Raw genomic sequence first — 27999 nt, forward strand, 5'->3', positions numbered from 1 at the left:
TTAGTGAAGCGTCAAGTTGTTTTGACAACGACTTGACGTTTCACAAATATGATTTCATCTGCACGTTTTTTTATTTCTAAATAATATACAGTATCGGACAAAACGAGTGCAACCAAATAATGCTAATTTAGTTTCTTTATATAAAAGTGTTGCATTTTTTCAATTTAGAGAAATAACTAAGGTTGTTCACGAAAGCAAATGTTGAATTTTCGATAAAAAAAAAAGTTTTCGAAACTTTATTGTTGTTTCGGTAAGTTCGAAATAATTTCAAACTAATTAATTTTGTATCGAAACGATTTTTTCATTTCGAAATTGTAAAATTTGCTTCGAAATATTATTTTGATTTCGAAATTCTGAAAATATTACCGAAACAATTTTTCACTTTCGAAGTTGTAAAATTTCTTTCGAAATAATTTTGCGATTTCGAAATTCTGAAAATATTACCGAAACAATTTTTCACTTTCGAAGTTGTAAAATTTGTTTCGAAATATTTTTGCAATTTCGAAACTCTGAAAATATTACCGAAACAATTTTTCACCTTCGAAATTCTAAAATTTGCTTCGAAATAATTTTTCGATTTCGAAGTTCTAAAAATAACATCGAAACAATTTTTAACTTTCGGAATTCTAAAATTTGCTTCGAAATATGTTTGAGATTTCGAAATTCTAAAAATTATAGCGAAACAATTTTTCACTTTCGAAATTCTAAAATTTGCTTCGAAATGTTTTTGCAGGGATTAGATTAGAACCCCAACGGTTCTTTTGCAGGGATTAGAAACCTCAGGATAAGATAGGGGGTTGATATTTTGTGACATTTTGTGAAAAAGGTAGGAGGGGGATCTGAAAAGTTTTTTGCGTGACATAACTTGAAAATGACCCCTTACATCTACATGGTGAAATGTTTTATATAAAATATTAGCTCTCTCAAAATTAATAAAACCTACCTATAGCAAAAGCTACTTAAGTGGTTTTGTTTACAATTTAAATTGTAAATTTAAATTGTAAACGTATAATTTTTTAAATTTTTACTTATTCATTTATTCATGTTTTTACTTATTAATTATTGAAAAAAGATGCTTAAAAGCATATTCATTCAATATTGAATAAAAAAAATTTGAACTTCTAATTCAAAATAAAATTCAAAACTATATTTGGTTAAACTATATTTAAACTAGTGCACTAGTTACACTAATAACAGCACTAATAACAACTAGCACTAATAACATCACTATAGTGATGTTATTAAAAAGTTCGACTGTCGACTAATATATTTTCAAAAGTCAACCAAAGTCGACTTTTGAACTTATATTAAAATTGTTGAAATTATAGTTTGAACGAATAACACTTTTTTGAAATCGACTAAGTCGAATAAAAGCCGATTTAGTCGAAATGTGAGGGGGGGGGGGAGTAATAAAAGAAATCAAGTAATTTACGTCTGTTTTATATGTTTTTAAATTATACAACTTAAATATTAATGAAACAAAACAATATGAACGCCACGCAGGATAAATTTTGCTAGGTCTAAATGATTTAATATTGTGGAAAAGTCCTTTTGATTTCTTGATAAATTTAAAACAAATATAAATCTAAAATAGTAAAATAAAAATAAATATAAGTTTTAAAACAAACTATTTAGATATGAAGGGTCTCACAATTTAATTATCTTTAGAGCCCTAGTTAAAGAACGGAACGGATCAGCACTGTATATAGTATCGATATTGTATGAAAATCTTTTTTAATAATCACATGCAAAGACTGCTAAAAAAAAAACAAAAACAAAAACACATAACTATAAAGTTTTTTAATATGATAATTATTGTCATATGTTATGAAGTTGTTTAATAATGCAGGGCCGTCAGAAGAAATCTTTGGACTATAAAAAGGCAGTTGCCGAAAATCATGCGGAAAAACCATTTTTTGGCGAGCCTTCGTTAAATGATCAGTCGTAAACCCAGAAATACAGAAGCTAACTGACAATATTTTGGATTTAAATTAATTGGGATATCGAAAAAAGAAATTTGTAATTTTGATTATTTATTATTTATAAAAATACTGAAGAAATGAAAAAATAATATAAATAAAATGTTAATATAGTAAAAATAAAGAAAGAGTATACAAAAATAGTGTAAGATGAAAATAATAATATTTTTACAAACACACACCCAATGAATCTTTCCCAACTTCTTTTCAGGCCTGGTTGTTTGTATATTATTTTTTAGATACTATGTCAGAACTAAGGTTCGGCAAGTTACTGACTGTTAACATTACGAATTGTTAACTTAGGCGGTATTTAATTCTAGTTACCATACATAATTACCTAAGATGTTGTGAAGCTACTTTCAGTGTATTATAAGTTACTCTTGAGTACTTTTAGTTGTTCTCAAGTGACCGCAGATACCGGTACCGGTAACTAAAAGTAATTTTTTTGGAAGTTGCTGAAATCCTCAAACCCTTAATAGAACTTCAAGAGAGTAAACAAAAAACTTAGTGCTGGATTAGGAGAGAAGTTGTTGGGATGGAGGGAGATACTATATTTTAATTTTTTAATTTAATATGAAAGGAAGGGGGGCAAATACTATATTCCGGCTCTGAAAAAATTACATTCTATTCAACAGTCATATTTGCTTTTGATAAACAAAATGAAATTAAAAAAATTTATAATGTTCAATCAAATAAAAAGATATTAGAAATGCATGTAAAAGTACTATTATTCGACTAAATCGACTTTTAGTCGATTAGTAGATAATCCAAAGTCGATTAGATCCGCTATTAGATTTTTCAAAGTCGACTAATTTCGACTAGTAGACTTTTAATCGATTTAGTCAAAGTCGATAGCAACACTAGTTTAAACACTTTTTAATTTTAAATTTGCATAACGTAAGTTTAAAACTTTAGATTTAGAATTTACATAAAAGTTCGTGCGCTTTTCCTAAATGATATAATTACGATGTTTAAAAGTTATAACGTGCAATTCCCTAAGGGCCTCTAACGCAAGTTATGAAATCATTGTTGCAACGTAAACGGCTAATTACTCTCTAGTGATTATTTAGATGAGATTTACAACGATTTCAAACAATTATATTTATACCTTAGCAATCTTTTTGTTACATAACTCTAAAATGTAACTAAAGTTATAATAATCTCCTTAATCGCTCGGCAACCTAAGTGAAGTAACATGTGTTACACATTTACTAATAACATAAGATACTAATTTATTAATATTTGTTGTATGCGTACGAGTAAAAAAACTACTTGCTTTTTAGTTTGAATAAACATGTCAAAAACAAATAAATCCGTTATTAAGAAAGGAATAAGAAAACGAAGCTTCGTTTGGACATATTTTGAAAAAGACCAAAAGAATCAAACAAAATGCAATATATGTTATAAGATTCTACCTTACAACAGTTCGACCAGTTCAATGCAATCCCATTTATCAATTGATCATTGCATTAATTCAAAAATATCTAAAAAATCAACAATTTTACTCAACGATGACGATATATCCGATATTGAGAGCGGTAATGAAAATAGTTTTGAAGAGACTGGTCATAAAAAATTAAACAAGTTGTTGATAAACTTTATTGTTGGTACTGATCAGCCGATTTCGATAGTACGTCATCCAGATTTTGTAAATTTAGTTAGTGAGTTAAACAAAAGCTACAAAATGCCATGCATAAATACGGTGAGCAAAAAATTAATTCCATCAATTACGGACAATCTAAGATCAATTTTAATGCTAGAATTGAAGGGATGTCATTTCATTACAATTACTTGTGATGTTTGGTCATCATTGAGTAAAAACAGCTACCTCGGTGTGACTTGTCATTTTATTGACAAAAATATGATTCTGGTTGACCGAAACCTGGATCTTAGGTTTATGTCTGAAGTGAAAACAGCTGAATATTTATTTAATACGTTAAACGAAATCTTCAGTGAATGGTCAATCAGTACTAAGATTTTTGCACTAGTTACTGACTCAGGTGCAAACATTTTCTCTGCAGTAAATAAATTTGATGATAATGTTCTTAAGATTCCATGTGCTGGTCATCGTTTGAATCTTGTGGTTAACGATCTTTTAAACACGAGAGATATAAAAGTAAAAAAATTAAAAAATGGTTCAAAGTGTTACGAAGTAAAGGATTACGACGGTAATGGAAAATTAATTAATAAAGAAATTACAGAAAGTGAAGTTAAAGAAATTGAAAAAATTAACGAAGGCAAATTGGAAATCGCCAAGGTAATTTCATCCTGTAGGCATATTGTTGGTTCATTTAAGCATTCGGAGATGTTACAAAAAAAGTTAAGAGAAGTTCAAGAAACACTTCGATATGAAACTAAAATAAAGTTAGTACAGGATATAGCTATTCGCTGGAATAGCCAATTCGATATGATTGAATCTATATTAACTAATAAAACTGCGTTGGATATGATAAGCATTGAATACCAAAATATAAAAGACTATCTTCCCACTGCTAATGAATTTAAGGTGCTGGAGGATTTATGTGATTTGTTACACCCAATTAAAGAGCTAACAAAACTTTTTAGCGGAAAGAAATATGTTACAGTAACATTTCTGTTTCCAACATTGTATTCTCTACTAAATGGAATACTTGAATCGCAACCCATTTTTACAGAACTAGTTAAGACTTTTCAAAAGGAATTATTAAGGTCTCTAAAAGGACGTTTTAAATACGTTTTTGCTAATGATTTTTTCTTAGCAGCTACTTTTCTTGATTTCAAATTTCGTAAATTTGAGTTTATCAAAAATGATATCGATAGATATGAATGCATTACAAAGGCAAAAATGTTTATAAAAACATTTTATGAAATGCATCTAAAAGAATCCGAAGAAATCGATATAACAATTGAAACAAATTGTTTAAATAACACTTTAAACTCATCAAACAGCTCAACTGACAATACCATAAAAACATTTCAGCAATCGTCAACGCCACCGTTTGCAAATACTACCACTTTCGTTAACAACCAAAGACGAAAGCCAATCAACTTAATTGAACTTGTAACAGATAAATCATGATAAACGATTACAGTCTGCAATACTTTCAGAGCTACGAAAATAGTGCCATCGAATTTTTCCAAGCTAATCAAAAATTGTTCCCGGTTTTGACACAAATTGCACGGGTAATATTTTCAGTTCCAGCAACATCGGTACCATCAGAATGTTTATTTAGTTCAACCGGTTTAATAGATACGGAGCTACGGAACCGGCTGGCGTCGAGCTTATTGAAGCAGTTGGTTTTTATTAAGGAAAACAAATAATGAAAAACATTTCTTTATCAAATAATGTTAAAAGAGTTCGAATTGAATTGAAACTTGTTTTCACTTATAATTCTTAGTAACTTAAAACACTTGTATTCTTTTTTGTTTATCTGATGAGCTTTTTTACAAACAGATTAATTGAGGACAAGTTGTTTTCTTTCCAGTCTTTATTTTCTTTTCCTGTCTGGAAAAAACATCATTCAATCATTGAGCTGCCACCAGGTCAGGTGCTAGTAGGTGTCATGTGGTGGGGTGCAATTAAAATTTTTGCTAAGTAAAAAAAAAGGTCCTTGTTTTTTGAAATTTGAGGACTGACTGGTCTAAAAGGTCTACATTTGCCGGCTTATTTAAAAGGGTAAATTTTTCCGACTAAATGCACAAAAAATGCATTGAGGAGGGAAGGGGTGTGAACAATTTTAAATTTAAGTAATCCTTCCCGGTCACTGAATGGTTTGGAATTAATAACTAAAGAGACTAATTTCATAGCTTGCAACAGTAGCATTTACTGTTAAGATAGTGCCTCTTTTTAAAAAATCTTGTTGTCCAACGAACTAATTATAAATTTGTTTTTTACCCTAATTCGTTAAGAAACTGGGTAAGGTTTTTAGATTTTTGGAATAATGGTGCCTTTTCAAATTATATTCTTTGCACACTAAAACAGATTCATTACATACTAAGCATACTGGCACCAAATTAAATTTACCAAAATGGTATTATTTTACTATATATACATATATCTCTCGATATAACAGATATATATGTATACATATATATATATATATATATATATATATATACATATATATATATATATATATATATATATATATATATATATATATATATATCTTTCTCTCTCTCTCTCTATATATATATGTATATATATATATATATATATATATATATATATATATATATATATATATATATATATATATATATATATACATATATATATATATATATATATATATATATATATATATATATATATATATATATATATATATATATATATATGTATATGTATATATACATATTAATATATATATATATATATATATATATATATATATATATATGTACATATATATATATATATATATATGTATATATACATATTAATATACATATATATATATATATATATATATATATATATATATATATATATATATATGTATATATGTATATATACATATATATATATATATATATATATATATATATATATATATATATATATATATATATATATATATATATATATATATATATATATATATATATATATATATATATATATCAGAGCCGGAACCAGCTTTTTTTGGTCTTTGAGATAGCTAACTTCCAGACATGGAGCAAGCTCCAAACATTTATAAATTTATACTTATGTCAAATAAGGATGTTTTGCAAAAAAAATTGCGATGATTGGAGGCTGGAAACTAAAAAGCCCCAAAACTTGTGCCCCCCCTGTCCCAAACGTGAGAGCAACAAATTGATGAAATATTTTTTGTACTATTTGTAACTAGACTTATATTAATCAATAAATTTTAAATTTCATAGTAAAATATTTTAGCTTTCAAAAATTATGACCATATAAAGTCAGAACCCCCCTCAAATTGAGGGGATTGTAAAGTTTATATAGTCATTATTTTTGAACGCTGAAAGATAATACTATGAAACTTAAAATTTGTCAATGAATGTATATCTAGTTGAGAATAGTACAAAAAATATTTCTTCAACTTGTTGCTCTCACGTTTGGGGCAGGTGGGGCCACAAATTTTGGGGCTTATTTGTTCCCAGCCTCCAATAATCGCAATTTTTTGCAAAGCACCCTTATTTAATATAAGTATAAACATATAATTGTTTGGCGTTTGCTTCATGTTTGGAAGTTAGCTATCTCAAAGACCAAAAAAAGCTGGTTCCGGCTCTGTATATATATATATATATATATATATATATATATATATATATATATATATATATATATATATATATATATATATATATATATATATATATATATATATTTATATAGATATATATATACATATATATATATATATATATATATATATATATATATATATATATATATATATATATATATATATATATATTTATATATATATTTATATATATATTTATATATATATATTTATATACATATATTTATATACATATATTTATATATATATATATATATATAAATTTAACTTTCCAAAATTCTTTTTTTTTTTCTTCCTGAAATTAAATAAACTTTTCAAAATCTAATTTTATTTTCGAAATTAATTTAGGTTATCAAATATTGTTTTGTTTTTTTCGAAATTAATTTCACTTTTCGAAATCCACTTTTTTTTTTCGAAGTTAATTTCACATTTCGAAATTCTTTTTTTTCTTTCGAAATTAGTTTCACTTTTCGAAATCCACTTTTTTTTATCGAAGTTAATTTCACATTTCGAAATTCTGATTTTTCTTTCGAAATTAATTTCAGTTTTCGAAATACACTTTTTTTTTTCGAAGTTAATTTCACTTTTCGAAATTCTGATTTTTCTTTCGAAATTAATTTCAGTTTTCGAAATACACTTTTTTTTTTCGAAGTTAATTTCACTTTTGGAAATTCTGTTTTTTATTTCGAAATTAATTTCACTTTTCGAAGTTCAATTTTTTATTTCGAAATTAATTTAACATTTCGAAATTCCTTTTTTATTTCCGAAATTAATTTGACTAGTTCGATTATTTTCATAAGTTTTTATAGATTTCGAAAAAAAAAAAGTATTTCGATACCGTTTTAATCGAAAATTTTCGAAATTTGCAATTTCGATAATGAACCCTAGAAATAACTATGTAATTGTTTAGAGACAAAGTTCTTCAAGTTTTATTCATCACAAAGTTCATTATTTGTACACGAAAATTAATAAATTATTCAAAAGTATTAAAAAAAGTTGATTTCCTTCTGGACAAAACAAGTGCAACTCGACAAAATGTTGACCAAGCTGTATTTCGCTATCAATATTTCGTGGCGAATCCTTTGTTGTCGATCACAGCCTTGCATCTTCGAGGCATAGATTCGATCAGGTGATCAATGAAACTTTGTGGAATCGCTGCCCAGGCTTTTTGGATTTGTTCAAATAGTTGATCCTTATTACGAACACCTTCACAATTAATTCTGCGGTTGACGATCTCCCACAGGTTCTCGATAGGGTTGAGATCCGGAGATTGAGGTGACCAATCCATCACCGATAGGTGGTTGTCTTGAAACCACTGCTTGACTACTTTTGCAGTGTGTTTCGGATCGATGTCTTGCTGAAAAACCCATTTTATTGGCATATTCCATTCAGCATGAGGTAACATAACATCTTTCAGGATATTTTTATACATGAAACGGTCCATTATTCTATCGTTTCGATGTATTGGACCTAGACTGTTAGCAGAAAAACAGCCCAGACCATTACATTGCCTGCACCATGCTTCACGGTCTTATGGCAGTAACGTAAATCGAGGCGTTTTCCGGCCGGTCGACGTACACGGCAAATACCATCGCTCCCAATGATGTTGAACTTCGATTCATCACTGAACAGGACAGTTTTCCATTTCTACACATTCCAGTCAATATGAGATGTAGCAAACAGGAGTCTTTTCTTCTGGTTTTTTAGTGAAATCAGCGGTTTCTTTGCAGGGCGTCGAGAAAACAATCCGGCTTCAACAGCACGTCGTCTGATTGTTCGGTCCGATACAGGCAGCTCTAATTGCTTTTGTATCTCGACTGATGATATCCAGGGATCCTCCTTGACGGATCTGTTCTTTAATAAAACACTTTGATAAAACTCACTTCGATAAACTGTCTTGATAATACTGACTGATTGACTTCCATATACTGACTGAATTACATGTCGATTTAAATGTCTCTTATATAGTAAAATGAATCTGTGTGAACCTGTTCTGGAAGATTCTAGATGCTTCTTTTTGATGATTCTGGAAGCTTCTGGATGTTTCTGAATGTTTTTGGATACCTCTGGATGCTTCTTCTGGAGGCTTCTGCATGCTTCTGGATACTTCCTTTAATTATTAAAAAACTTCCGTGACGTTGACACGGACCAGACTTAAGAAAATGAACAAACCAAAAAAGTTGCACTTGTTTTGTCCGCTGCAAAATGGCACTTGTCAACGAAATTCTGCCTGTGTGCTGTCACCCGTCAGCTGATTGCTCATGTCATGGCATGCTATAACTCCAGACTCCTGAACTGTTTGCTGTGATAGTATAGTTCGTTTCGTTTTTCAGACATGTAAAATTAGGAACACTTTTTAGCATTGTTCGATGTTGGTTGCAAATGTTTTGTCCAATACTGTACGTCATGAGATCATGAAATTATTATTTTATTAAAGAAAGGGAAATTAATTCCCTTGCTTCCTTTCCCTTTAAATTAGAAATTAACTGAATTTTTTTCTTCGTCTATACATTTTTATACTACTTGCATCTGTTGTGTATTTTTTTGTAAAATGGTTTTTTAGACGTAATCATGGTACATCTTAATACATCACAAGAAAAGAAGTCTGTGAAAAAATCGAGAAATGGGATAAACAGAATATCCATTTAAAATCAAATATAATAAACAAAAGTTCAGTAACTCGGACCCTAGATAAGCCGGATGGATTTTCAATGCCCCTTAAACTTCTTCTATCAACTTGCTATAAAATAATCTACTTAAGTCGTACCCAGCTACGGATTCGCTAACTTGTGCTGTTTTTTGGGGTCTTTTTGGAGAAAAAAAACTTAGCTTAACAAGGACTTTTTTTTTTTAATTCCATATAAGTGCATATAAATAACAAAATATCCATTACTTCAATAAAAGTTCGAAACTTTGTTTTTTGAAACGTTCGAAAATAACATAGCTTTGCGCGAAGTATAGTTAAGCATAACTAAACATTTTCACTGATATCTTTGATTCGGTTAAACTTTGCTTAAACTCTATTTATTAATAACTCTTATTAAAAATAAAAATATCAATTAAAATTTAAAACTTAAAACGTTCGAAAAATAAATACTTTTGCATCAAATATAATTTAACAAACTAAACTTTTCTGTCAATATCTTCGATTCGAATAAATTTTATTAAAAATCGCGAGGTTAGAGTTATTGCTCGGTGAAAACATCTTATCTAACGCTCTTAAACTCAAGGGAAAGAATTTATTTATTAACGAAGACTTTAGCGATGAAACAATGCGAATTGGTAAAGAGCTATTTGTCCAAGGAAAAATACATCGTGGTAACGGAAAATACGTGAAAGTCATATAATCGATTAGAGGTAAGAGAAATGAAAAATGAGAACGATGGTGTTGTAAGCAAGTAATTTATTTATTTACGTTTTAAAAGTTTTATTAAGTACTAAATTAAGGTTTTTATTAGTTTAATTATATTAATAATAAATATATCTAAAACAATGCATAACAATGAAGCTAATTTAACAAAATTAATATCACCTAATTTTGTAATATAACAAAAATGATTATAATTTTTTGATTGAAATAGATATTAACTGCTTAAATAATGAATATTATAAACCAAAAGAATTAAAGAGAGAAAAACTTAAAGATTTAAACATTCTATGATGTCAACGAACAAAAATTTTGAATCGTTTAAACATTTTTATTATTCTTTAAACTATCTTTTTGACGTAATATGTATATCAGAAACTTGGGAAGATGCAAAATCACCCATGTCCGAAAATTCCCTATACAATTTAGGTTTATATAAAATAATAAGTCAACCACGTGTAATCAGCAAGAGAGGTTGCGTTGCAGTATATTCTTGAATAATTTGAATTAAAAAAAACAACACATTTTCAAAAACAAACATTTGAAACTTTGTGCATTGAAGTGTTAAATACTTCTGGTAAATCGATTTTAATCTCCTCATTTTATCGACCGCCATGTGGTAAACATGTTAACTTCCTTAATATCTTAAGAAATTTTATCTCTCAAAACAAAATAAGCATGTTTTCTTCGCCGGAGATACAAATATGGACGCATTATGTTATGAAAAGTTTGCAAACATAAAAAACTTTTTCAATTTACTATTTAAGTTTAATATAATAGCCACCATATTTAAGCCCACACGCATTACTAACCAATCATTTTCTGTGATTGACAATACTTTAACAAACAGTTTCCTAAATACTAAATTTGAATTAGGCCTTTTTGTTGCGGACTTTTCTATCATTTTCCGGTTTTCAATATAGCACACGAAGTACTATCTAATATTGACAATAAAAAAATGGTTTGTGACAAAGAAATCTTTCCATAAAAAACCTGAATAATTTTAAAAACAAATTGCAAATAGAACGTTGGGATAACTTTATTCATCAACAGATCCTAATATTGCGTTTGATAATTTCTCATGCACATTTCAAAATATCTTTGATAATATATGCCCAAAAATAACTACAGAAATAAAAAACAAAAGATATAAGAATCCATGGATGACAATAACTTTAATAAAAGCATCAAAAAGAAAACAAAAACTTTACGTATAATTTTTGAAATCAAAAAAATATAGATGATGAAAAAATCTTCAAAAGTTATAAAAAGTTTTTTCAACATAATATAAAAGAAGTAAAAATAAGATATTTTTCCAATCAGCTTGATAAGAATAAATTCGACATAAAAAGGACTTGGGCTGTTATAAACCAACTAACAGGAAGAGAAAAAAAGAAGCATTCTTGCTTACCACAAAAATTAATTTCCGATAAAAAAAATTATAACAAGTGAAACAAATGTATGTCAAGAATTTAACAAATATTTTGTTAATGTAGGCCCCTATCTTGCTTCTTATATTGCGCAACCAAATAAAACATATAATAATTTTTTGGGAGAAAAACCCAACACTAGTATAAATAATGAAAAGATAACTAAACTTGAATTTAATAAAGCAATTATTAAACTTAAACACAACAAGTCATGGGGATGTGATGATATTTCCAATATAGTAGCTATTTATGTTATACATACAGCATTGGTAAACCATTATTTTATTTAATATCCAGTAATGTAGCTATTTATGTTATGCAGACAGCATTAGTAAACCATTATTTTATTTAATATCATCTTCATTTGAAAATAGTATATTCCCTGACAAACTTAAATTAGCCAAAATTATTGCCATTCTCAAAAAAGGTGATTGCAATAATGTTTCTAACTACCGACCTATTTCTTATCTTCCAGTTTTTTCAAAAGCATATGAGAGAGTACATTATAATAAAGTTAATAAGTACTTTACATTAAGTAATTTATAATACAAAAATCAGTTTGGATTTCAAAGCATTTGCTCTACTGAACATGCTATTATTAAACTTGCTGACAAAATGTATAAGTCGTTTGATAGTGATGAGCTGGTATTAGGAGTTTTTATTGATCTCTCCAAGGCCTTTGATACAGTTGATCACAGTATTTTACTTTCCAAGCTAAAATATTACGGCATAATAGGCTCAACATTTAAGTGGATTCAAAGCTATTTGTCTAACAGAAAGCAATTTGTATTACTAGAAAAGTCAGGAGCCCTGATATTACGTGTGGAGTTTCTCAGAGTTCAATCCTTGGTCCATTATTGTTTTTAATATATATTAACGATATGCATAAAGCTTCCCAAAAAATATCTTCAATTATGTATGCTGATGATACAAATTTATTTTTTAATCATTCAAATCAACGTCTAGCTATCAATGAACTAAAAAATTCAACCAACATAAAATTATATCCATTTGATAAAGGTAATGGATTTGCCATTTTAAATTCAGAATATGCAATTCAAAAAATAAAGGAACAACTTGGCAATTGCGCAATATCTACAGTTGATCCAACTCAGAAGTTCCTAAATCTCTTTCAACGTACCCTTAGTAAATTAAAAAAAGATAAAAAAACTAGATAAAAAAACATATGGTAAAATATATCCTTCAGATGCAATTCCGCCCCGTTTGTACGGTTGTATTAAAGCACATAAAAGTGAAAAAGGTTATCCAATGCGAATAATAGTTTCGACAATCGACACACCACCTCATAAACTTTCGCAACATCTTGTTGAGATAATACAACCAACTTTAAATAAAAATGAATGCCGTGTTCAAAGTTCATTTTTGTTTGTATCAACAGCAAAAGAATGGTTTATTAATGACGAAGTTCAAGTGTCATTTGATGTTATTAATTTATGCCCATCAGTGCCACTTGATAAAGTAACTGTTACAATTATTGATATGCTAAACAAAGATAGAGACGATCTAATACAACGAACTAAATTATCTTTAGTAGATATTCATAAACTAATTGATCTCTGCATTAGTAAGTGTTATTTTTTATGGGAAGACAAAATATATATTCTAAAAAACTCCGGTCCAATAGGTCTATCCATAATGGTCGTCTTGTCAGAAGCATATCTATAACATATTGAATCTAATGCTATTCAACAGGCTTTAAATGCCAATATTGCACCAAAGTCTTATAAACGTTACGTTGATGTTAGCCATGCTCGATTTACTAATATTGATGAATGGAAATTTTTTTTTAACACTTTTAAATTCACAAGATAAATCAATCCAATATACATGCAAATACGAAAATAATCAACACCAATTAAATTATTTAGATATTTGTATTTCAACCAATCACTCCCTTCACAAATATGAGTTTTCCATACACCGTGAAAATGCAATTACAAACGTACTTATAAAACCAAAATCATGTATTTCACCGAATATCGCAGTTAGTATTTTTAAAGGTTTTTTAGCTCGAGCATTCAAAATTTATTCAGAACATAATATTCAAGTTGAAATTAATTTTCTTATTAAGGTTTTAACTGAAAATGGACATTCATATAAACAGTATTCAGATATTGCTAAAAATTATAAATACTCCACAAATAAATCTTGTTCTCAAAAAATTGATACCGAAAATCTTGTTATTTTACCATGGGTTCCAAAATTAAGTCTTGTTCTAAGAAGAGAGTTTCGTAAAGTCGGTGTTAAAACAGTCTTCCGTTTTGGTAATCCTTTGATCAATATACTCTGCCAAAACAAGTCTAAACAGATCTTCCGTTTTGGTAATCCTTTGATCAATATACTCTGCCGAAACAAGTCTAAACAAAAACAGACAGGGGCTCAAAGAAGATACGGATGACTGGTGTCACCACAATCTTTTCATAGAGCCCCTTTACAATATGATATTACAATGATACCGTATATGATGATTTAATGCTTATTTTATATATATATATATATATATATATATATTTATATATATATATATATATATATATATATATATATATATATATATATATATATATATATATATATATATATATATATATGTATGTATACGGACATATATACTAAGCAACATTTCTTTTGTTTTTATTACCCCACAATCAAAAATGTGTTTATAATGTCAATTTTGACAATCTCTTCAATATCGCGCTTTATATTAAGTGTATTTGGGTAAGCTTTTGTTACAATCAAGTAATATAAGAATTTTTATTAGTATTGATGATTGCTGTTTCAAGTTTTAGTGTGATTGCTTTTGTTGTAAGAGTATCTGTTTACCCCTTACACTGTAGGCGAAGGTTTCTGTTGCTTAGTCTAAACTGTTTCGGCTAAAAGTGTAAGCTGGGACGAAAATGTAAACCATTAATTAATTATGCAATCGCATTCAATAATTCAAAATGTCGCAAATTGAAAGTCGCCGTCGGTGACCATGATCACACCTTATTAGGTCTAAATGTTACATATTAATACATTATACGTAAAATCTCGGTTACGTAAAAATTACATTTTTGCACGTAACGTTACGTTACCATGTTATGTATTGTTACGTAAAATATTACGTCTCGGTTACGTAAAAATAAAGGACATTTTGCACGTATTGTTACGTAACAATGTTACGTGTCGTTACGTAAAATCTTACGTCTCGGTTACGTAAAAATAACGGACATTTTGCACGTAACGTAACGAATCTCGTTTACGTTACAATACGTAATGTAACCTAAAAATGTTATAGGGGTATCATATCCGATTTTGATCAAATATTATAAATACGTATTTTTGATAAATAAGTGGTATTGAACTCGAATTCGAAACATAAAACTAAATGCGTATTTTTCTGGTATCTATGGCGGTATATTATACGTGATCAATACTTCGAGTATTTACAATACTAGATATGCCGACTGGGTAATTTCAAATTATTAACTTGAAAAACATGTTTTTTCTACGGGCGCCATCTCTTAAAAATTACTTTAGTAATTTTTTAGTGAAAAGATACACTTGTTTATTCCTTGTTTATTCATCCCTTCCTTGTTTATTCATAATTTGTGAAATTATAATGTAGGGTATAATCAAATTTTCAAATAGAAATCAGATTTCAACTTAATAAGTTGAAATTTGAATTCTATTTTTACAGAATAAACAAGAAACTTAGATTTAAAATGATTTTTTAAGTATAGTACAGTTCAATAAATTAATGTAAGAATTTAATTAGTGCATTATTTCATTCATTTCAGCAAAGAAATATAAGAATATTTGACTTTTTCCTTTATTTTAGAAAAAACTAAAAAAGAGGAGCTCAAAAAACCTAAGAAAAAAGCTAAAAAATATGAGGAAGTCAAAAAATTACCAAAGCTTGATCAGTTTTTCATTAAAGTAAATGAAAATGCTACTGGATTGGAAACAAATAATTTGTCAGCAATCACTGAAACATCAACTCTAGCTTGTTGTAAATCATCTCCAATAATTGCAATAACTTTAAATGATCTGAGTGCTCAAATTAATAGACAGAGTGATGCCGGACTATGGGCTGATTTGTCTAAGGAGGATGTTGAATTATGGATTCAAAAAGGGTCTGAAGTCTGTCAGAATATAAATGACACATTTTTGGCTTTAAAAACTTCTTATGCAGAAAACGATCGCTATTGCTCAAAAAACCTTTTCACTAGCAAAAAAGCCAATGGTGAAGAATTTAAACGAGAATGGTTAATATATTCACCATCGCTAGGTAGTGTGTTTTGCTTTGTGTGCAAGCTGTTTAGAGTTTCTTAGTTCGCCCTAGCAACGCATGGATTTAGAGACTGGAAGAATTTGTTTTCATCGTTAAAAAGTCACGAGAATTCACCCGAACATAGAGAAGCTTTGAAGAAGTATTTAGAGCGTAAAAATAATTATAGTGTAAAAGTTCAGCTGGACTCTGAAATCAGAAAGGAACGAAATTACTGGCGACAAGTTTTAAAACGAGTAGTAGCAGTGATTTGTACTTTAATAGAAAAAAACTTGGCTTTCAGAGGATCCAACGAAAGTTTTGGCAAAGAATCCAATGGCAATTTTATAGGACTACTGGAGCTTATTTCGAAGTTTGACCCTTTTCTATCTGAACATATGGAAAATTATGGAAATGTTGGATCTGGAAAAACTATTTATTTGTCAAAGACTGTTTGTGACGAACTCGTTGCATTGATGGCCAAGAAAGTTTTACAGTCGATTAGCAACGAAGTAAAAAATTCAAAATGTTTTAGTTTATCCGTCGATTCTACACCAGACATTAGTCACAAAGATCAGCTTTGTATTATCTTGAGATATGTTGATGATACAACATTTGAACCAATTGAAAGATTTATTAATTTTGTGCAAGTTGAGGATCACTCGGGTGAGAAATTAGCTGAAGTAACCATCAATTTTTTGGATTCAACTCTCAGCTTGGACATATCCAACTGTAGATCACAATCATATGACAACGCGCCAAATATGTCTGGAAAATATAAAGGTATGAAGACGAAAATTTTGAATATCAATAAGTTGGCCACCTTTTTGAGGTGTGCTGGACATTCATTGAATTTAGTGGGTTCATCTGGTGTTGATTGTTGTATAGAGTCAATTAATTTTTTCGGAATAGTTCAATAAATATATAACTTTTTTTCGTCATCGACCAGATAATTCAGAGCAGCCGTGGCGCAGTGGTTAGAGTTCTGGCTCAGAACCCAGAAGTCCCGGGTTCGATCCCGGCTCTAACCCACTAAAAGACATTGGTAAGGAAGGAGGCGTGAACTTCTAGTTAAACGCTCTCCCGCGGTGCTCCGTGATAAGACCGTAAGGACTTCTGGGAGCACCTAAAAAATTGAAAAAAAAACAACCAAACAATGGGCTGTTCTAGAGAAATTTTTGGATAGGTCTGTTAAATCTTTGTCTAAAATCCGATGGAGTGCTCGTGCAGACTCTGTGAATACAATATATCGTAACTACGAAGACATAGAAGATTCTTTAAATGAAATTGCGGAAGATTCAAGTTTTTACTCGAATTCGAGAGCGGAGGCACATAATCTGATTGGAAAGATGGACGAATTTGAATTTGCACTACAAACAGTTTTTTGGAACACCATCCTGAGTCGAATAAACTTGGTTTCAAAATGTCTACAAGATTCAAAAATTACCCTAGACACTTGTTTGAATTTATATTCATCTCTTGGTGATTTTTTTGATAAATTAGTTGGCGATTATAATGTCATTGAAGCAGAAGCAAAAAAGTTGCTTCCAGACACCGACTACACAATCAAAAGCAACAAACAAACAAAAGATTTCCAGATGAATCTCAAACACCGCAAACCAAATTAACTCCTAAAGAAGCATTTCAACCAAATATATTTGAGAAAAGTTTGAAAATACTCAGTGTAAACTTAAAAGAACGGGCTAAAGCATATCAGGATATTTTCGCACTATTTGGATTTTTGACAAATTTAAACATATCACATGAGGATTTAAAAACTAACGTCCAAAAATTATAGAGCAATACAGTGAAGACATCGATGTAGCTTTGTATAATGAACTAATTCATTTACATAACTATATTAAGTTAACCTGCAAAAATGAAGATTTACCTATAAGTCATTTATCATTATATAAAATTATTAAAGAAAAGAAATTGAAACTGTGTTTCCAAACTCCGAAACAATTTTAAGAATCTATTTATGTTTGATGCTCACTAACTGATCTGGAGAACGAAGTTTTTCAAAGTTAAGACGAAAAATTATTTAAGATCAACTATGATACAAAATACATTAAATAGTTTTTCATTGCTATCAAGTAATGTAGATTTCATGAAAAAAATTGATTTTGACAAATTGATTGAAGAATTTGCTAAGGAAAAGTGAAGAAAAAAGTTAATGTAAAGTTTGAAAATAAAACATATTTTCACATACCGAAGTCCTTTTTTTAAATTTGGTTGAGTGTCAATATTTGAAATTGCTTTTAAAAGAACATTCTTGATTCTTGAATAAAGAATTAATATATCATTTTAGGGGCCCCAAAATTTGAATCTGCCTAGGGCCCCAAAGGGGTAAATCCGGGCCTGTATATATATATATATATATATATATATATATATATATATATATATATATATATATATATATATATATATATATATATATATATATATATATACACACATATATATATATATATATATATATATATATATATATATATATATATATATATATATATATATATATACATATATATATATATATATACATATATATATATATATATATGTATATATATATATACACACATTTATATACATATATATATGTGTGTATATATATATATATATATATATATATATATATATATATATATACACACACATATATATATATACACATATATATATATATATATATATATATATATATATATATATATATATATATATATATATATATAAAGATATATATATATATATATATATATATATATATATATATATAAAATCGAAAAATGGTAAAAAGTGTTCCTAATTTTACATGTCTGAAAAACGAAACGAACTATACTACCACAGCAAATGGTTCAGGAGTCTGAAGTCATACCATGCCATGACATGAGCAATCAGCTGACAGGTGACAACACACAGGCAGAATTTCGTTGACAAGTGCCATTTTGCAGCGGACAAAACAAGTGCAACTTTTTCGGTTTGTTTCATTTTCTTAAGTCTGGTCCGTGTCAACGTCACGGAAGTTTTTTATTAATTAAAGGAAGTATCCAAAAGTTTCCAGAAGTTTCAAGAAGCATGCAGAAGCTTCCAGAAGTTTCCAGAAGAAGCATCTGGAAGCATCCAGTAGCATCCAGAAATATCCAGAAACATTCAGAAGCATCCAGACGCATCCAGAAGCTTCCAGAATCATCGAAAAGAAGCATCTAGAATCTTCCTGAACAGGTTCACACAGGTTCATTTTACTATATAAGAGACATGTAAATCGACATGTAATTCAGTCAGTATATGGAAGTCAATCAGTCAGTATTATCAAGACAGTTTATCGAAGTGAGTTTTATCAAAGTATTTTATCGAAGAACATCAATACAAGAAGTGAAATACAACAAGTGTTTCATTACATCAATACAGTCCACATCCAACCAAGACGTTGTGTTCCACAGAGCATTATTGTATCATCACAAGGTAAATGTAACACGGTAAGCCTTGAGAAGCGTGATTATTTATTTTTATTATTTTTATGACTTCAAGTGCAAAAATGGCTCCCAACAGTCTTGGATTGGAACTAAGAAAGAAAATTATTGGCGATTACGTAAATAGAATGTCACAAAAAAGTATTTGTGATAAATATCGCGTGAAAAAATGGACCGTATCAAGACTATGTTCCAAATATCGTTCTTCGGGGAAGTTGGCAGCAGATAACAAAGATGAAAGACCGCGTTCCACCACTTCTAGAGAGGATTCTATGATCGTCAGATCCGTCAAGAAGGATCCTTGGATATCATCAGTCGAGATACAAAAGCAATTAAAGCTGCCTGTATTGGACCGAAAAATCAGACGGCATGCTGTTGAAGCCGGATTGTTTTCTCGACGCCCTGCAAAGAAACCGCTGATTTCACTTAAAAACCAGAAGAAAAGACTCCTGTTTGCTACATCTCATATTGACTGGAATGTGCAGAAATGGCGAACTGTCCTGTTCAGTGATGAATCGAAGTTCAACATCATTGGGAGCGATGACATTTGTCGTGTACGAAGACCGGCCGGAAAACAAAAATTCATTGATCACCTGATCGAATCTATGCTTCGAAGATGCAAGGCTGTGGTCGACAACAAAGGATTCGCCACGAAATATTGATAGCGAAATACAGCTTGGTCAACATTATGTCGAGTTGCACTTGTTTTGTCCAGAAGGAAATCAACTCTTTTTAATACTTTTGATTAATTTATTAATTTTGGTGTACAAATAATGAACTTATATATATATATATATATATATATATATATATATATATATATATATATATATATATATATATATATATATATATATATATATATATATATATATATATATATATATATATATATATATATATATATATATATATATATATATATATATATATATATAAATATATATATATTTTATATATATATAAATATATATATATTTTATATATATATATATATATTTTATATATATATATATATATATATATATATATATATATATATATATATATATATATATATATATATATATGTATATATATATATATATATATATAGTGGGTTGCATAAGTATTGAGTCAGTTGATTTTTAATATGATTTTTTTTTGTTTTTTGATAACTTTAAGCAAACAAAAAAGTTAATTTAAATTATTTTAAAAAACAGTGGTTTTATAAACAAAATAAGAATAAAAGTTTTTTCAAAAAAAAAAAAAATTAAGATTTTTTTTTTTGAAAAAACTTTCACACATGCACGAACACGTCTAGGCATAGATTCAACTAGTCCAATGCATAATTCTCTTGGAACATCTTTCCAAAGCTTTCTAACGCCTGCTGTAATTGCGCAATATTGGCTATGCTCTCTTTGAACAATTTCTTGTGTATCCAAGCCCAAATGTTCTCGATGGGATTGAGATCTGGAGAACAAGCTGGCCAAGGCATGACCATAATGTTTTCCGATCAAGCCACTCTTTAACCAAGATTGCAGTGTGAGTTATAGCGCCATCGTGCTGAAAAATCCATTGTTGTCGTCTTCCATTAAAAGCTCTGGCTGTTGGCAAAAGTTTACTTTTGAGGATCTCTTTGTAGTTGTACTGGTTAATTCTGCCGTTATAAATGTTGTATGACCCTGCTCCTTTATGGGAGAAGCATTCCCATATTCCAACTGATCCTCCTCCACCTTGTATCCTTGGTACACAAAAACACTCTTTGAACTCTTTGAAAATAACTTTGGCCTAGTCTTCTACAGACCAGTGAAGTCTTTCTCTACACCACTTTAATCTTTTTAGGCAATCTGAGACACGCAAAAGTGGTTTTCGAGCAGCGGCATAGCAATCTAAGCCTTACTTATTTAGGTATCTTCGTACAGTCCATCTACTAACACTAACGTTACCAGGCGTATTTTTGAACCCTTCAGCAAGTTCGCGGTAAGAAATTTTAGGGTCTTATCTAACCTTTCGATAAAGATAACTTTGGTCTCTTGAAGTTAGCTTTAAAGGCCTAACAAGCCTTGGTAAATCTTTATCATCATTATGTAGCTTGTAGTTTACATAAAGTACAACAGTCAGTATTTGTGCCCCAAAATTTGAATTTCGGATTACTCGGAATCACAACGTTGTTTGTACATTTAAGCAAAACATTGCACATTTGAACTATTTCTCGTTGGCTTTTTATTTTATCTTTTAAGCAGACCTACAGTTTGCCATCGTATCTTGTCTGAAACAGCTTTTCTGCCCATTTTTGTCTTTTTACTTTACCAAATAATTACCAATGCGAATAACTCACGATATAAAAATCATAATTTTCGCAAGAACGTTTATATAGTTGGAAAGAAATCAACAACCAAATTTTAGATCGCTCGGATAACATTTTGTTGAGATATTTCAACTTAAGTCGTTAAATTTTAGTTGACTCTATTTTTTTGCTACATTAGAAATACAGGTATGTTCTAATTAAATTAATAATTACTTAAGACTGGTTAACCTAACGAGTTCCAATTATATACCATTTGATAGAGAATCAATTAATTAAGATATTTAATACGCTTTTAATTGTGTTAATTAGTTGGTTTCAAAGATAATTATGAAAAAAACAAAATTTTAAACAAACAAAGTAGTGACTCTATATTTATGCAACCCACTATATATATATATATATATATATATATATATATATATATATATATATATATATATATATATATATATATATATATATATATATATATATAACGACTAAAATGCTGCAAATTCCTTAAACATAACCTATTCGTCACAGGATTCATCTGCTTTTCAAAACCTTTTTAACTAAACTTTTTTTTTTTGTAATTTCAAAACAATTTCACCTTCATTAGCTGAAACAAAACATTCTAAACCTTGATAATTTTAAACTGTAAACAGTGTCTCAATGCAATGATTACTGATCCGTCAAAATTAGGAATACTAAACTTCTGTTTATATCCTTGTACGTGTTTATTTGAGCAACCCTTTGTTCTTTGAACAAGCTTTTTAATTGATCTGAAAAAAGTTTTGTATTTGAATAAGGGACATCTATCAAGTACTTAAAATTTAACTGTATCATTTCCTATATGTATTAAAGAATGGACATTGTAAACTAGTTGATCCTTACCGTAAAGTTCACCAAATAACTGCACAAAATAAGTTAGTAACTGACAAGCAAAATCAACATATTTTTTCAACAAAATAAAACATAAATTTAGAACCGCAACTGAAAGTACTGAAAAGTTTGAATAGATTTTTGGCTAAATCATCCCCTTTAAACAACTGGCCCAGTGTATACTAAAAAAAAGTCTAAATTCAGTTGCTTACCATTATTTATGATCTAATTAAGACCTTGGTTTTCTAAAAAATTGTCTTGGAATGTAACGACATATCTGGAACAATCGGCCATATTTATATGGCCGATTGTTCCAGATAGTATACTAGATGCATAAAGTTTCCTTTAAACTTTATGCATCTAGTATACTAAGGGGTATGCGAAGACTCATCAATTTATGGTTAAATGGCCCAAATGCTGTAAATTGTCTCAGTTTACATTTAATAAAGTATTAAATGTAAACTGAGACAATTTACAGCATTTGGGCCATTTAACCATAAATTTATGAATTCTCGCATACCCCTTAGTATACTAGATGCATAAAGTTTAAAGGAAACTTTGTCACCATGTCAAAATTTAATTCCATTTAACACACCACAAAGATGTTCAGAATGCTTTTGATGACAAAAATCTGAATCAGTGCTTATAATTGATAAAATATGTGGGAGTATTATCTTGCCATACCACTCTCCTTCCTAAACACAACACTCACATCAGTTATAACCATTGTGCCCCTAATACACTTAACAAATGCTCTAGCTGGTGCATCACATATGATAACAGCAAGATTGATTTCATACTCAACATTTTAACAGATAAAACAATCTTTTGGAAGAATTTTGAACCCTGTCAAAAAATTATGTAAATAATCAAAAATTGAATTAGGTTTTTGGGCACCACTTTTTAAACAAATCTCTAAAAATCCAATTTGGGTCACCCAAAATTGCGAGTCCTAGGCCTAGGCTCTGACAGCAACATTTATAAACAGCAAAATTTTTTATATGTATGTTTAGATTTTGTCACTATTTTAGATTTTCATTGAATAATTTCCTACATGTTTTTTTAATATATAATGTTTATGGTGTATTATTCTCTTTTACTATCAGCAGGCTTGGTCGGGAAAGGCCTGCGATCGCACTCCAATCTTGACCACGCATAAAATATTTATTTGCGACAACTTGGCCACGGCTCTTCTGATGTTTTGAGAACATTCCAAAAAATAATCAAGCAAAAAAAAGTTTAACTGGACCGATGAGAGACAATTACAAAAAATAAAAGCTGCCTGATTAAATTGTTATAAATTAAGTTTAGAATAATTAATAAACTTCGTCTTTTATAATGTTTAAATTATAATTAAGCGACACTCTTTTATATAAAGTAAAAACTTACTATTAATAATTGTTTAATAAAGAAACAAATGTTATTCAATTTATCAAAGAGTTAAGTATAATTTCTTTTATTTGTGTACTTCTGATTTCTTTCAACAAGATTCTAATAAACAAACGTTTGTTGATTTATTTAATAAATAAAAAAGTCAATCATTTTTTAACCATTTTGCGCTTTGCGTAGCTGGCCTGCGTTTTATTTTTACATATCGTCAGCCGAGAACCAAGAGGCCGTATGTCCACTTTTTGTGATTCCGAGTAATCCGAAATTCAAATTTTGGGGCACAAATACTGACTGTTGTACTTTATGTAAACTATTCCTATTTTTAGATCTAATAGTAAATTAAGTCTAATTTTCTATAGAAGTGATAAAATCTTGTTTGAAAGGGTCGTTTAACAATAAAAACGTTGCAAACTGAACCTGGTTATGGACATGCAGCCTGTTGGTTTTCATTTTTATTAAGTTTATAAAATTTAAATGCTTTTTTTTTCTTTCCGAAAGCGCTTTATTTGATGACATTAAATGTGAAATATAAAAAAAATGTTTATAATTTTCGGTGGGACTTTTGCTGGTTCTATTTTTAACCTCTTTACTGGTTCGTACCTTACTTTACTACTTCGTACCTTACTTTACTAGCTTTTTTAGTTAACCTCTTTGTTAGCCCTTTAAAGTATTTATAAAACTATAATGTAGTTTTAGAGATCATAAAACTGAATAATACTGCAAACATATTTTATTTTGCTAATGAGGGTCAGTTACATTGGCACAAACACAAATGATTAATAGTACAATAAAAGTTACAGAATTTTAAATTTAAAAAAAAAAAATTGTTTAAATGTTTTAAGGTGGTAGCAATAGTTACTATGAATTAAAGACTTTTCCAAACAATCTGTTACAGTTAAAAATTAAGCACAACGACCCTCAAATTAAAATTTATACAATATGATCAAAATTAAAAAGATAATAAAAAGTTCATAAAATAAAGAAGTCAATAGAGCTGCAAATTGCAGCAAAGAACATTGTCCAATAGTTGAAGTAAAACACTAGTTAAATGATTGCAATACTAATGTCATATATTCATTGTCTTGAAGAGGCATGAACTTTATCATTGATTTTAGATCTTCTACCTTTTCCTTCGATATATATATATTTTTTTGGAAGCACCTTTGGTTGCAAAAATGTTTCATGATTTCTTATTATTTTGTTACCTGAACTTTGGTTTCGTGTTTTAAAATTGACAATATTTTCCACCTTATATTCATAATCAAACGTATTCTTGTATTCCACACTTAATGGCTTATCTGCTGAGTATTTAAGTACCTTTACTTTAGCATATGGAATATTTTTAAGCAACGAATAATTCTTTGCAATAGATTGAAAGTCCATCATCTGCTCTTCTTTAATTTGAATCAACATGATTGGATTCTTTCGAGGAATGTATTTTAGTATTCTGACAAGGCCAATCGGACTGTACACTTCAGCTACTGCCATATTTCTTTCAATAATACTATGCAAACTGTCTATTTCCTGTATCACACTATGTCCTGGCTCACAAAATTTCTGAATGACTGTTTTAATTTGCGGATGATTTTGTAAGAAAATTTTTAAAGCAATCGTCATAAAACTATTTCGGTTCTGTGGTACACAAGAGTCGCTCCATAAGCAAATTTCAGTAACAAGAGGTTCATCCGCAACTATTTGATCTAGTATAACAAGAAGAGCACTAGCTATATCATTTCCTGAACGACCACTTGTAAGCTCTGAATAGAGTGCACCGTAATTTTTTTTGGATATTGAGCACTGTGCAGTCAAATGAAAAACAGTCAACTTTCGTTTGTAAAAAAAGTTAGAAACATTTGCTGTTGGTAGGCTGAACACTTTTTCCATATCGAAGCAAACAATACATTTGTTTTTATCAAGTCGATCACGATTACGCTCTTCATTAGTCTCAACTTTGTTTTTTGTGTGGATTTCATGTAATGCTGTTTCATTTAAGTTAGGTGAAGAATTCATTTTCACACTTTCACATTTGTCACATCTATCTTTTTTTAATGTATGAACTTCAATATTAAACTCTGTGTTAAATATTGTTCTATACATACTTTTTTTTGCAGGAACAACATTGTCTAAAACACATTTTTCACAATATTTCTCATACAAAATGGTCATATTCAGATTTTCTTGAATGTACTCTTTGTTTGTACTTTTGCGACAGTAGTGACTGTCAATTCTGGGAATGCTTTGAATATGTTTACGTACAGAATCTTTAATACTATTTGGGACAGTTCGACTAGGTACTTTACCTCGTTTATACTTTTGAGGTGTTCCTGTTGTTTTATTTTTTGTTGAGTGGTGATTTCGAATTCTTTTTTCATCAATATCTAGAGTACATAGATAAAACTCTTTGCAAACATGTATGAGTTTGTCAGAAACAATAAAGTAATATGAATAACTTTTTTTTTTCAATTTTGGATTTTCAGCCAAACGACATCTTTTTTTGTTTTCTACGATTGTAGTTTGGGAGTAGAAAAGACGCTTTTCTTGATCATTCAAAATCCAGTGTTGTTTGTGCAAAGTTTCTTGATCAGTAACACTAATTTTTATTTTACATTTGAAACGACACACTGTGTGATCTCTCTTACAATCTTTAATAAATTTCCCCCTTTGTATTTTATTGTTTGAGCCTACGTACTGCTGACCACTCTGTCTAAGTGTCTTTCTTATTTCTTTTTTCCAGGAGCTAGGGTCTCGTTTTCGTTTGCGTGTAAGATCCTTTCCAGTTCTTCTGTGCTTTCTGACACTTTCTCTGGGATTTTCCTTTGAAGTGGTATGAAAAAGTAAATCATCATTTTTATCAGAATTTTGTGATTGAATCCCAGAGAGAGGTTCAGAGGAGTTGATTTGAATAGCAGGTTTTAATTGAATGTCTGCAACATCTTGTTCCTTTGAGTTTCTAAATTAATATTATAAAAATTAATATACATATATATATATATATATATATATATATATATATATATATATATATATATATATATATATATATATATATATATATATATGTATATATTTATATATATATATGTATATATTTATATATACATATAAGTATATATTTATATATACATATATAAGTATATATTTATATATACATATATAAGTATATATTTATATATACATATATATGTATATATATATATATACATATATTATATATATATATATATATATATATATATATATATATATATATATATATATATATATATATATATATATATATATATATATATATATTTAGCAACAATAATAATAATAATAATAATAATAATATATTAAATATATAATAGTCATAAGAAAGGAGCAGTCTGAACTATTCATAATTTCATAACTTAGAGTATTCAAAAGTTATATTCGTACCTTTGAAAGACTTCCTCAGTAGTTTCTTCTAACGCCATTTTGAATTAATAAGTGAAGTTTTAGCGGCAAAAACAAATTCTTAGCTAAAAAGAACTCATGTTTTGTCTTATGATTGGTCAAAGGATATACGGCCAGTTGATAATAACAGTTATTTATTTTTTGGACATACAGCCTTCTGGTTCTTTTAATATAGACCTAATTTTTATGACTTTTGAGTCTAGAATCAGCCCAAACACAGATTTTATCTTAAAGAACATATTTT

The 27999-nt window shown here is 28.8% G+C and overlaps 2 protein-coding genes across 2 annotated transcripts; one reads left to right on the forward strand and one right to left on the reverse strand.

Annotated features, from left to right (window-relative positions):
* The first annotated feature begins 3273 nt into the window (after positions 1-3273).
* LOC136081314 (zinc finger BED domain-containing protein 4-like) lies at positions 3274-5037 on the forward strand. Its single transcript, XM_065798623.1, has one exon. The coding sequence runs from the start codon at positions 3274-3276 to the stop codon at positions 5035-5037; it is 1764 nt and encodes a 587-aa protein (XP_065654695.1).
* A 19761-nt stretch (positions 5038-24798) lies between these two features.
* Positions 24799-27992, reverse strand: LOC136081760 (uncharacterized). Its single transcript, XM_065799808.1, has 2 exons — positions 27738-27992; positions 24799-27270 (listed from the first exon to the last, which is right to left on the reverse strand). Exons 1-2 carry the CDS (start codon positions 27773-27775, stop codon positions 25395-25397), a joined length of 1914 nt encoding a protein of 637 aa, XP_065655880.1. The 5' UTR covers positions 27776-27992; the 3' UTR covers positions 24799-25394.
* Between the last annotated feature and the right edge of the window lie 7 nt (positions 27993-27999).

The sequence above is a fragment of the Hydra vulgaris genome, chromosome 06, assembly GCF_038396675.1.
Source record: "Hydra vulgaris chromosome 06, alternate assembly HydraT2T_AEP".
NCBI lineage: Eukaryota > Metazoa > Cnidaria > Hydrozoa > Anthoathecata > Hydridae > Hydra > Hydra vulgaris.

Bases quoted from the DNA above. Each gene is read 5' to 3' on its own strand.
- LOC136081314 (XM_065798623.1), top strand. From the start codon at position 3,274: ATGTCAAAAACAAATAAATCCGTTATTAAGAAAGGAATAAGAAAACGA.
- LOC136081760 (XM_065799808.1), bottom strand. From the start codon at position 27,775: ATGGCGTTAGAAGAAACTACTGAGGAAGTCTTTCAAAG. The intron at 27,271-27,737 runs GTACGAATATAA...ATATTAATTTAG, and splicing joins ACTGAGGAAGTCTTTCAAAG to AAACTCAAAGGAACAAGATG.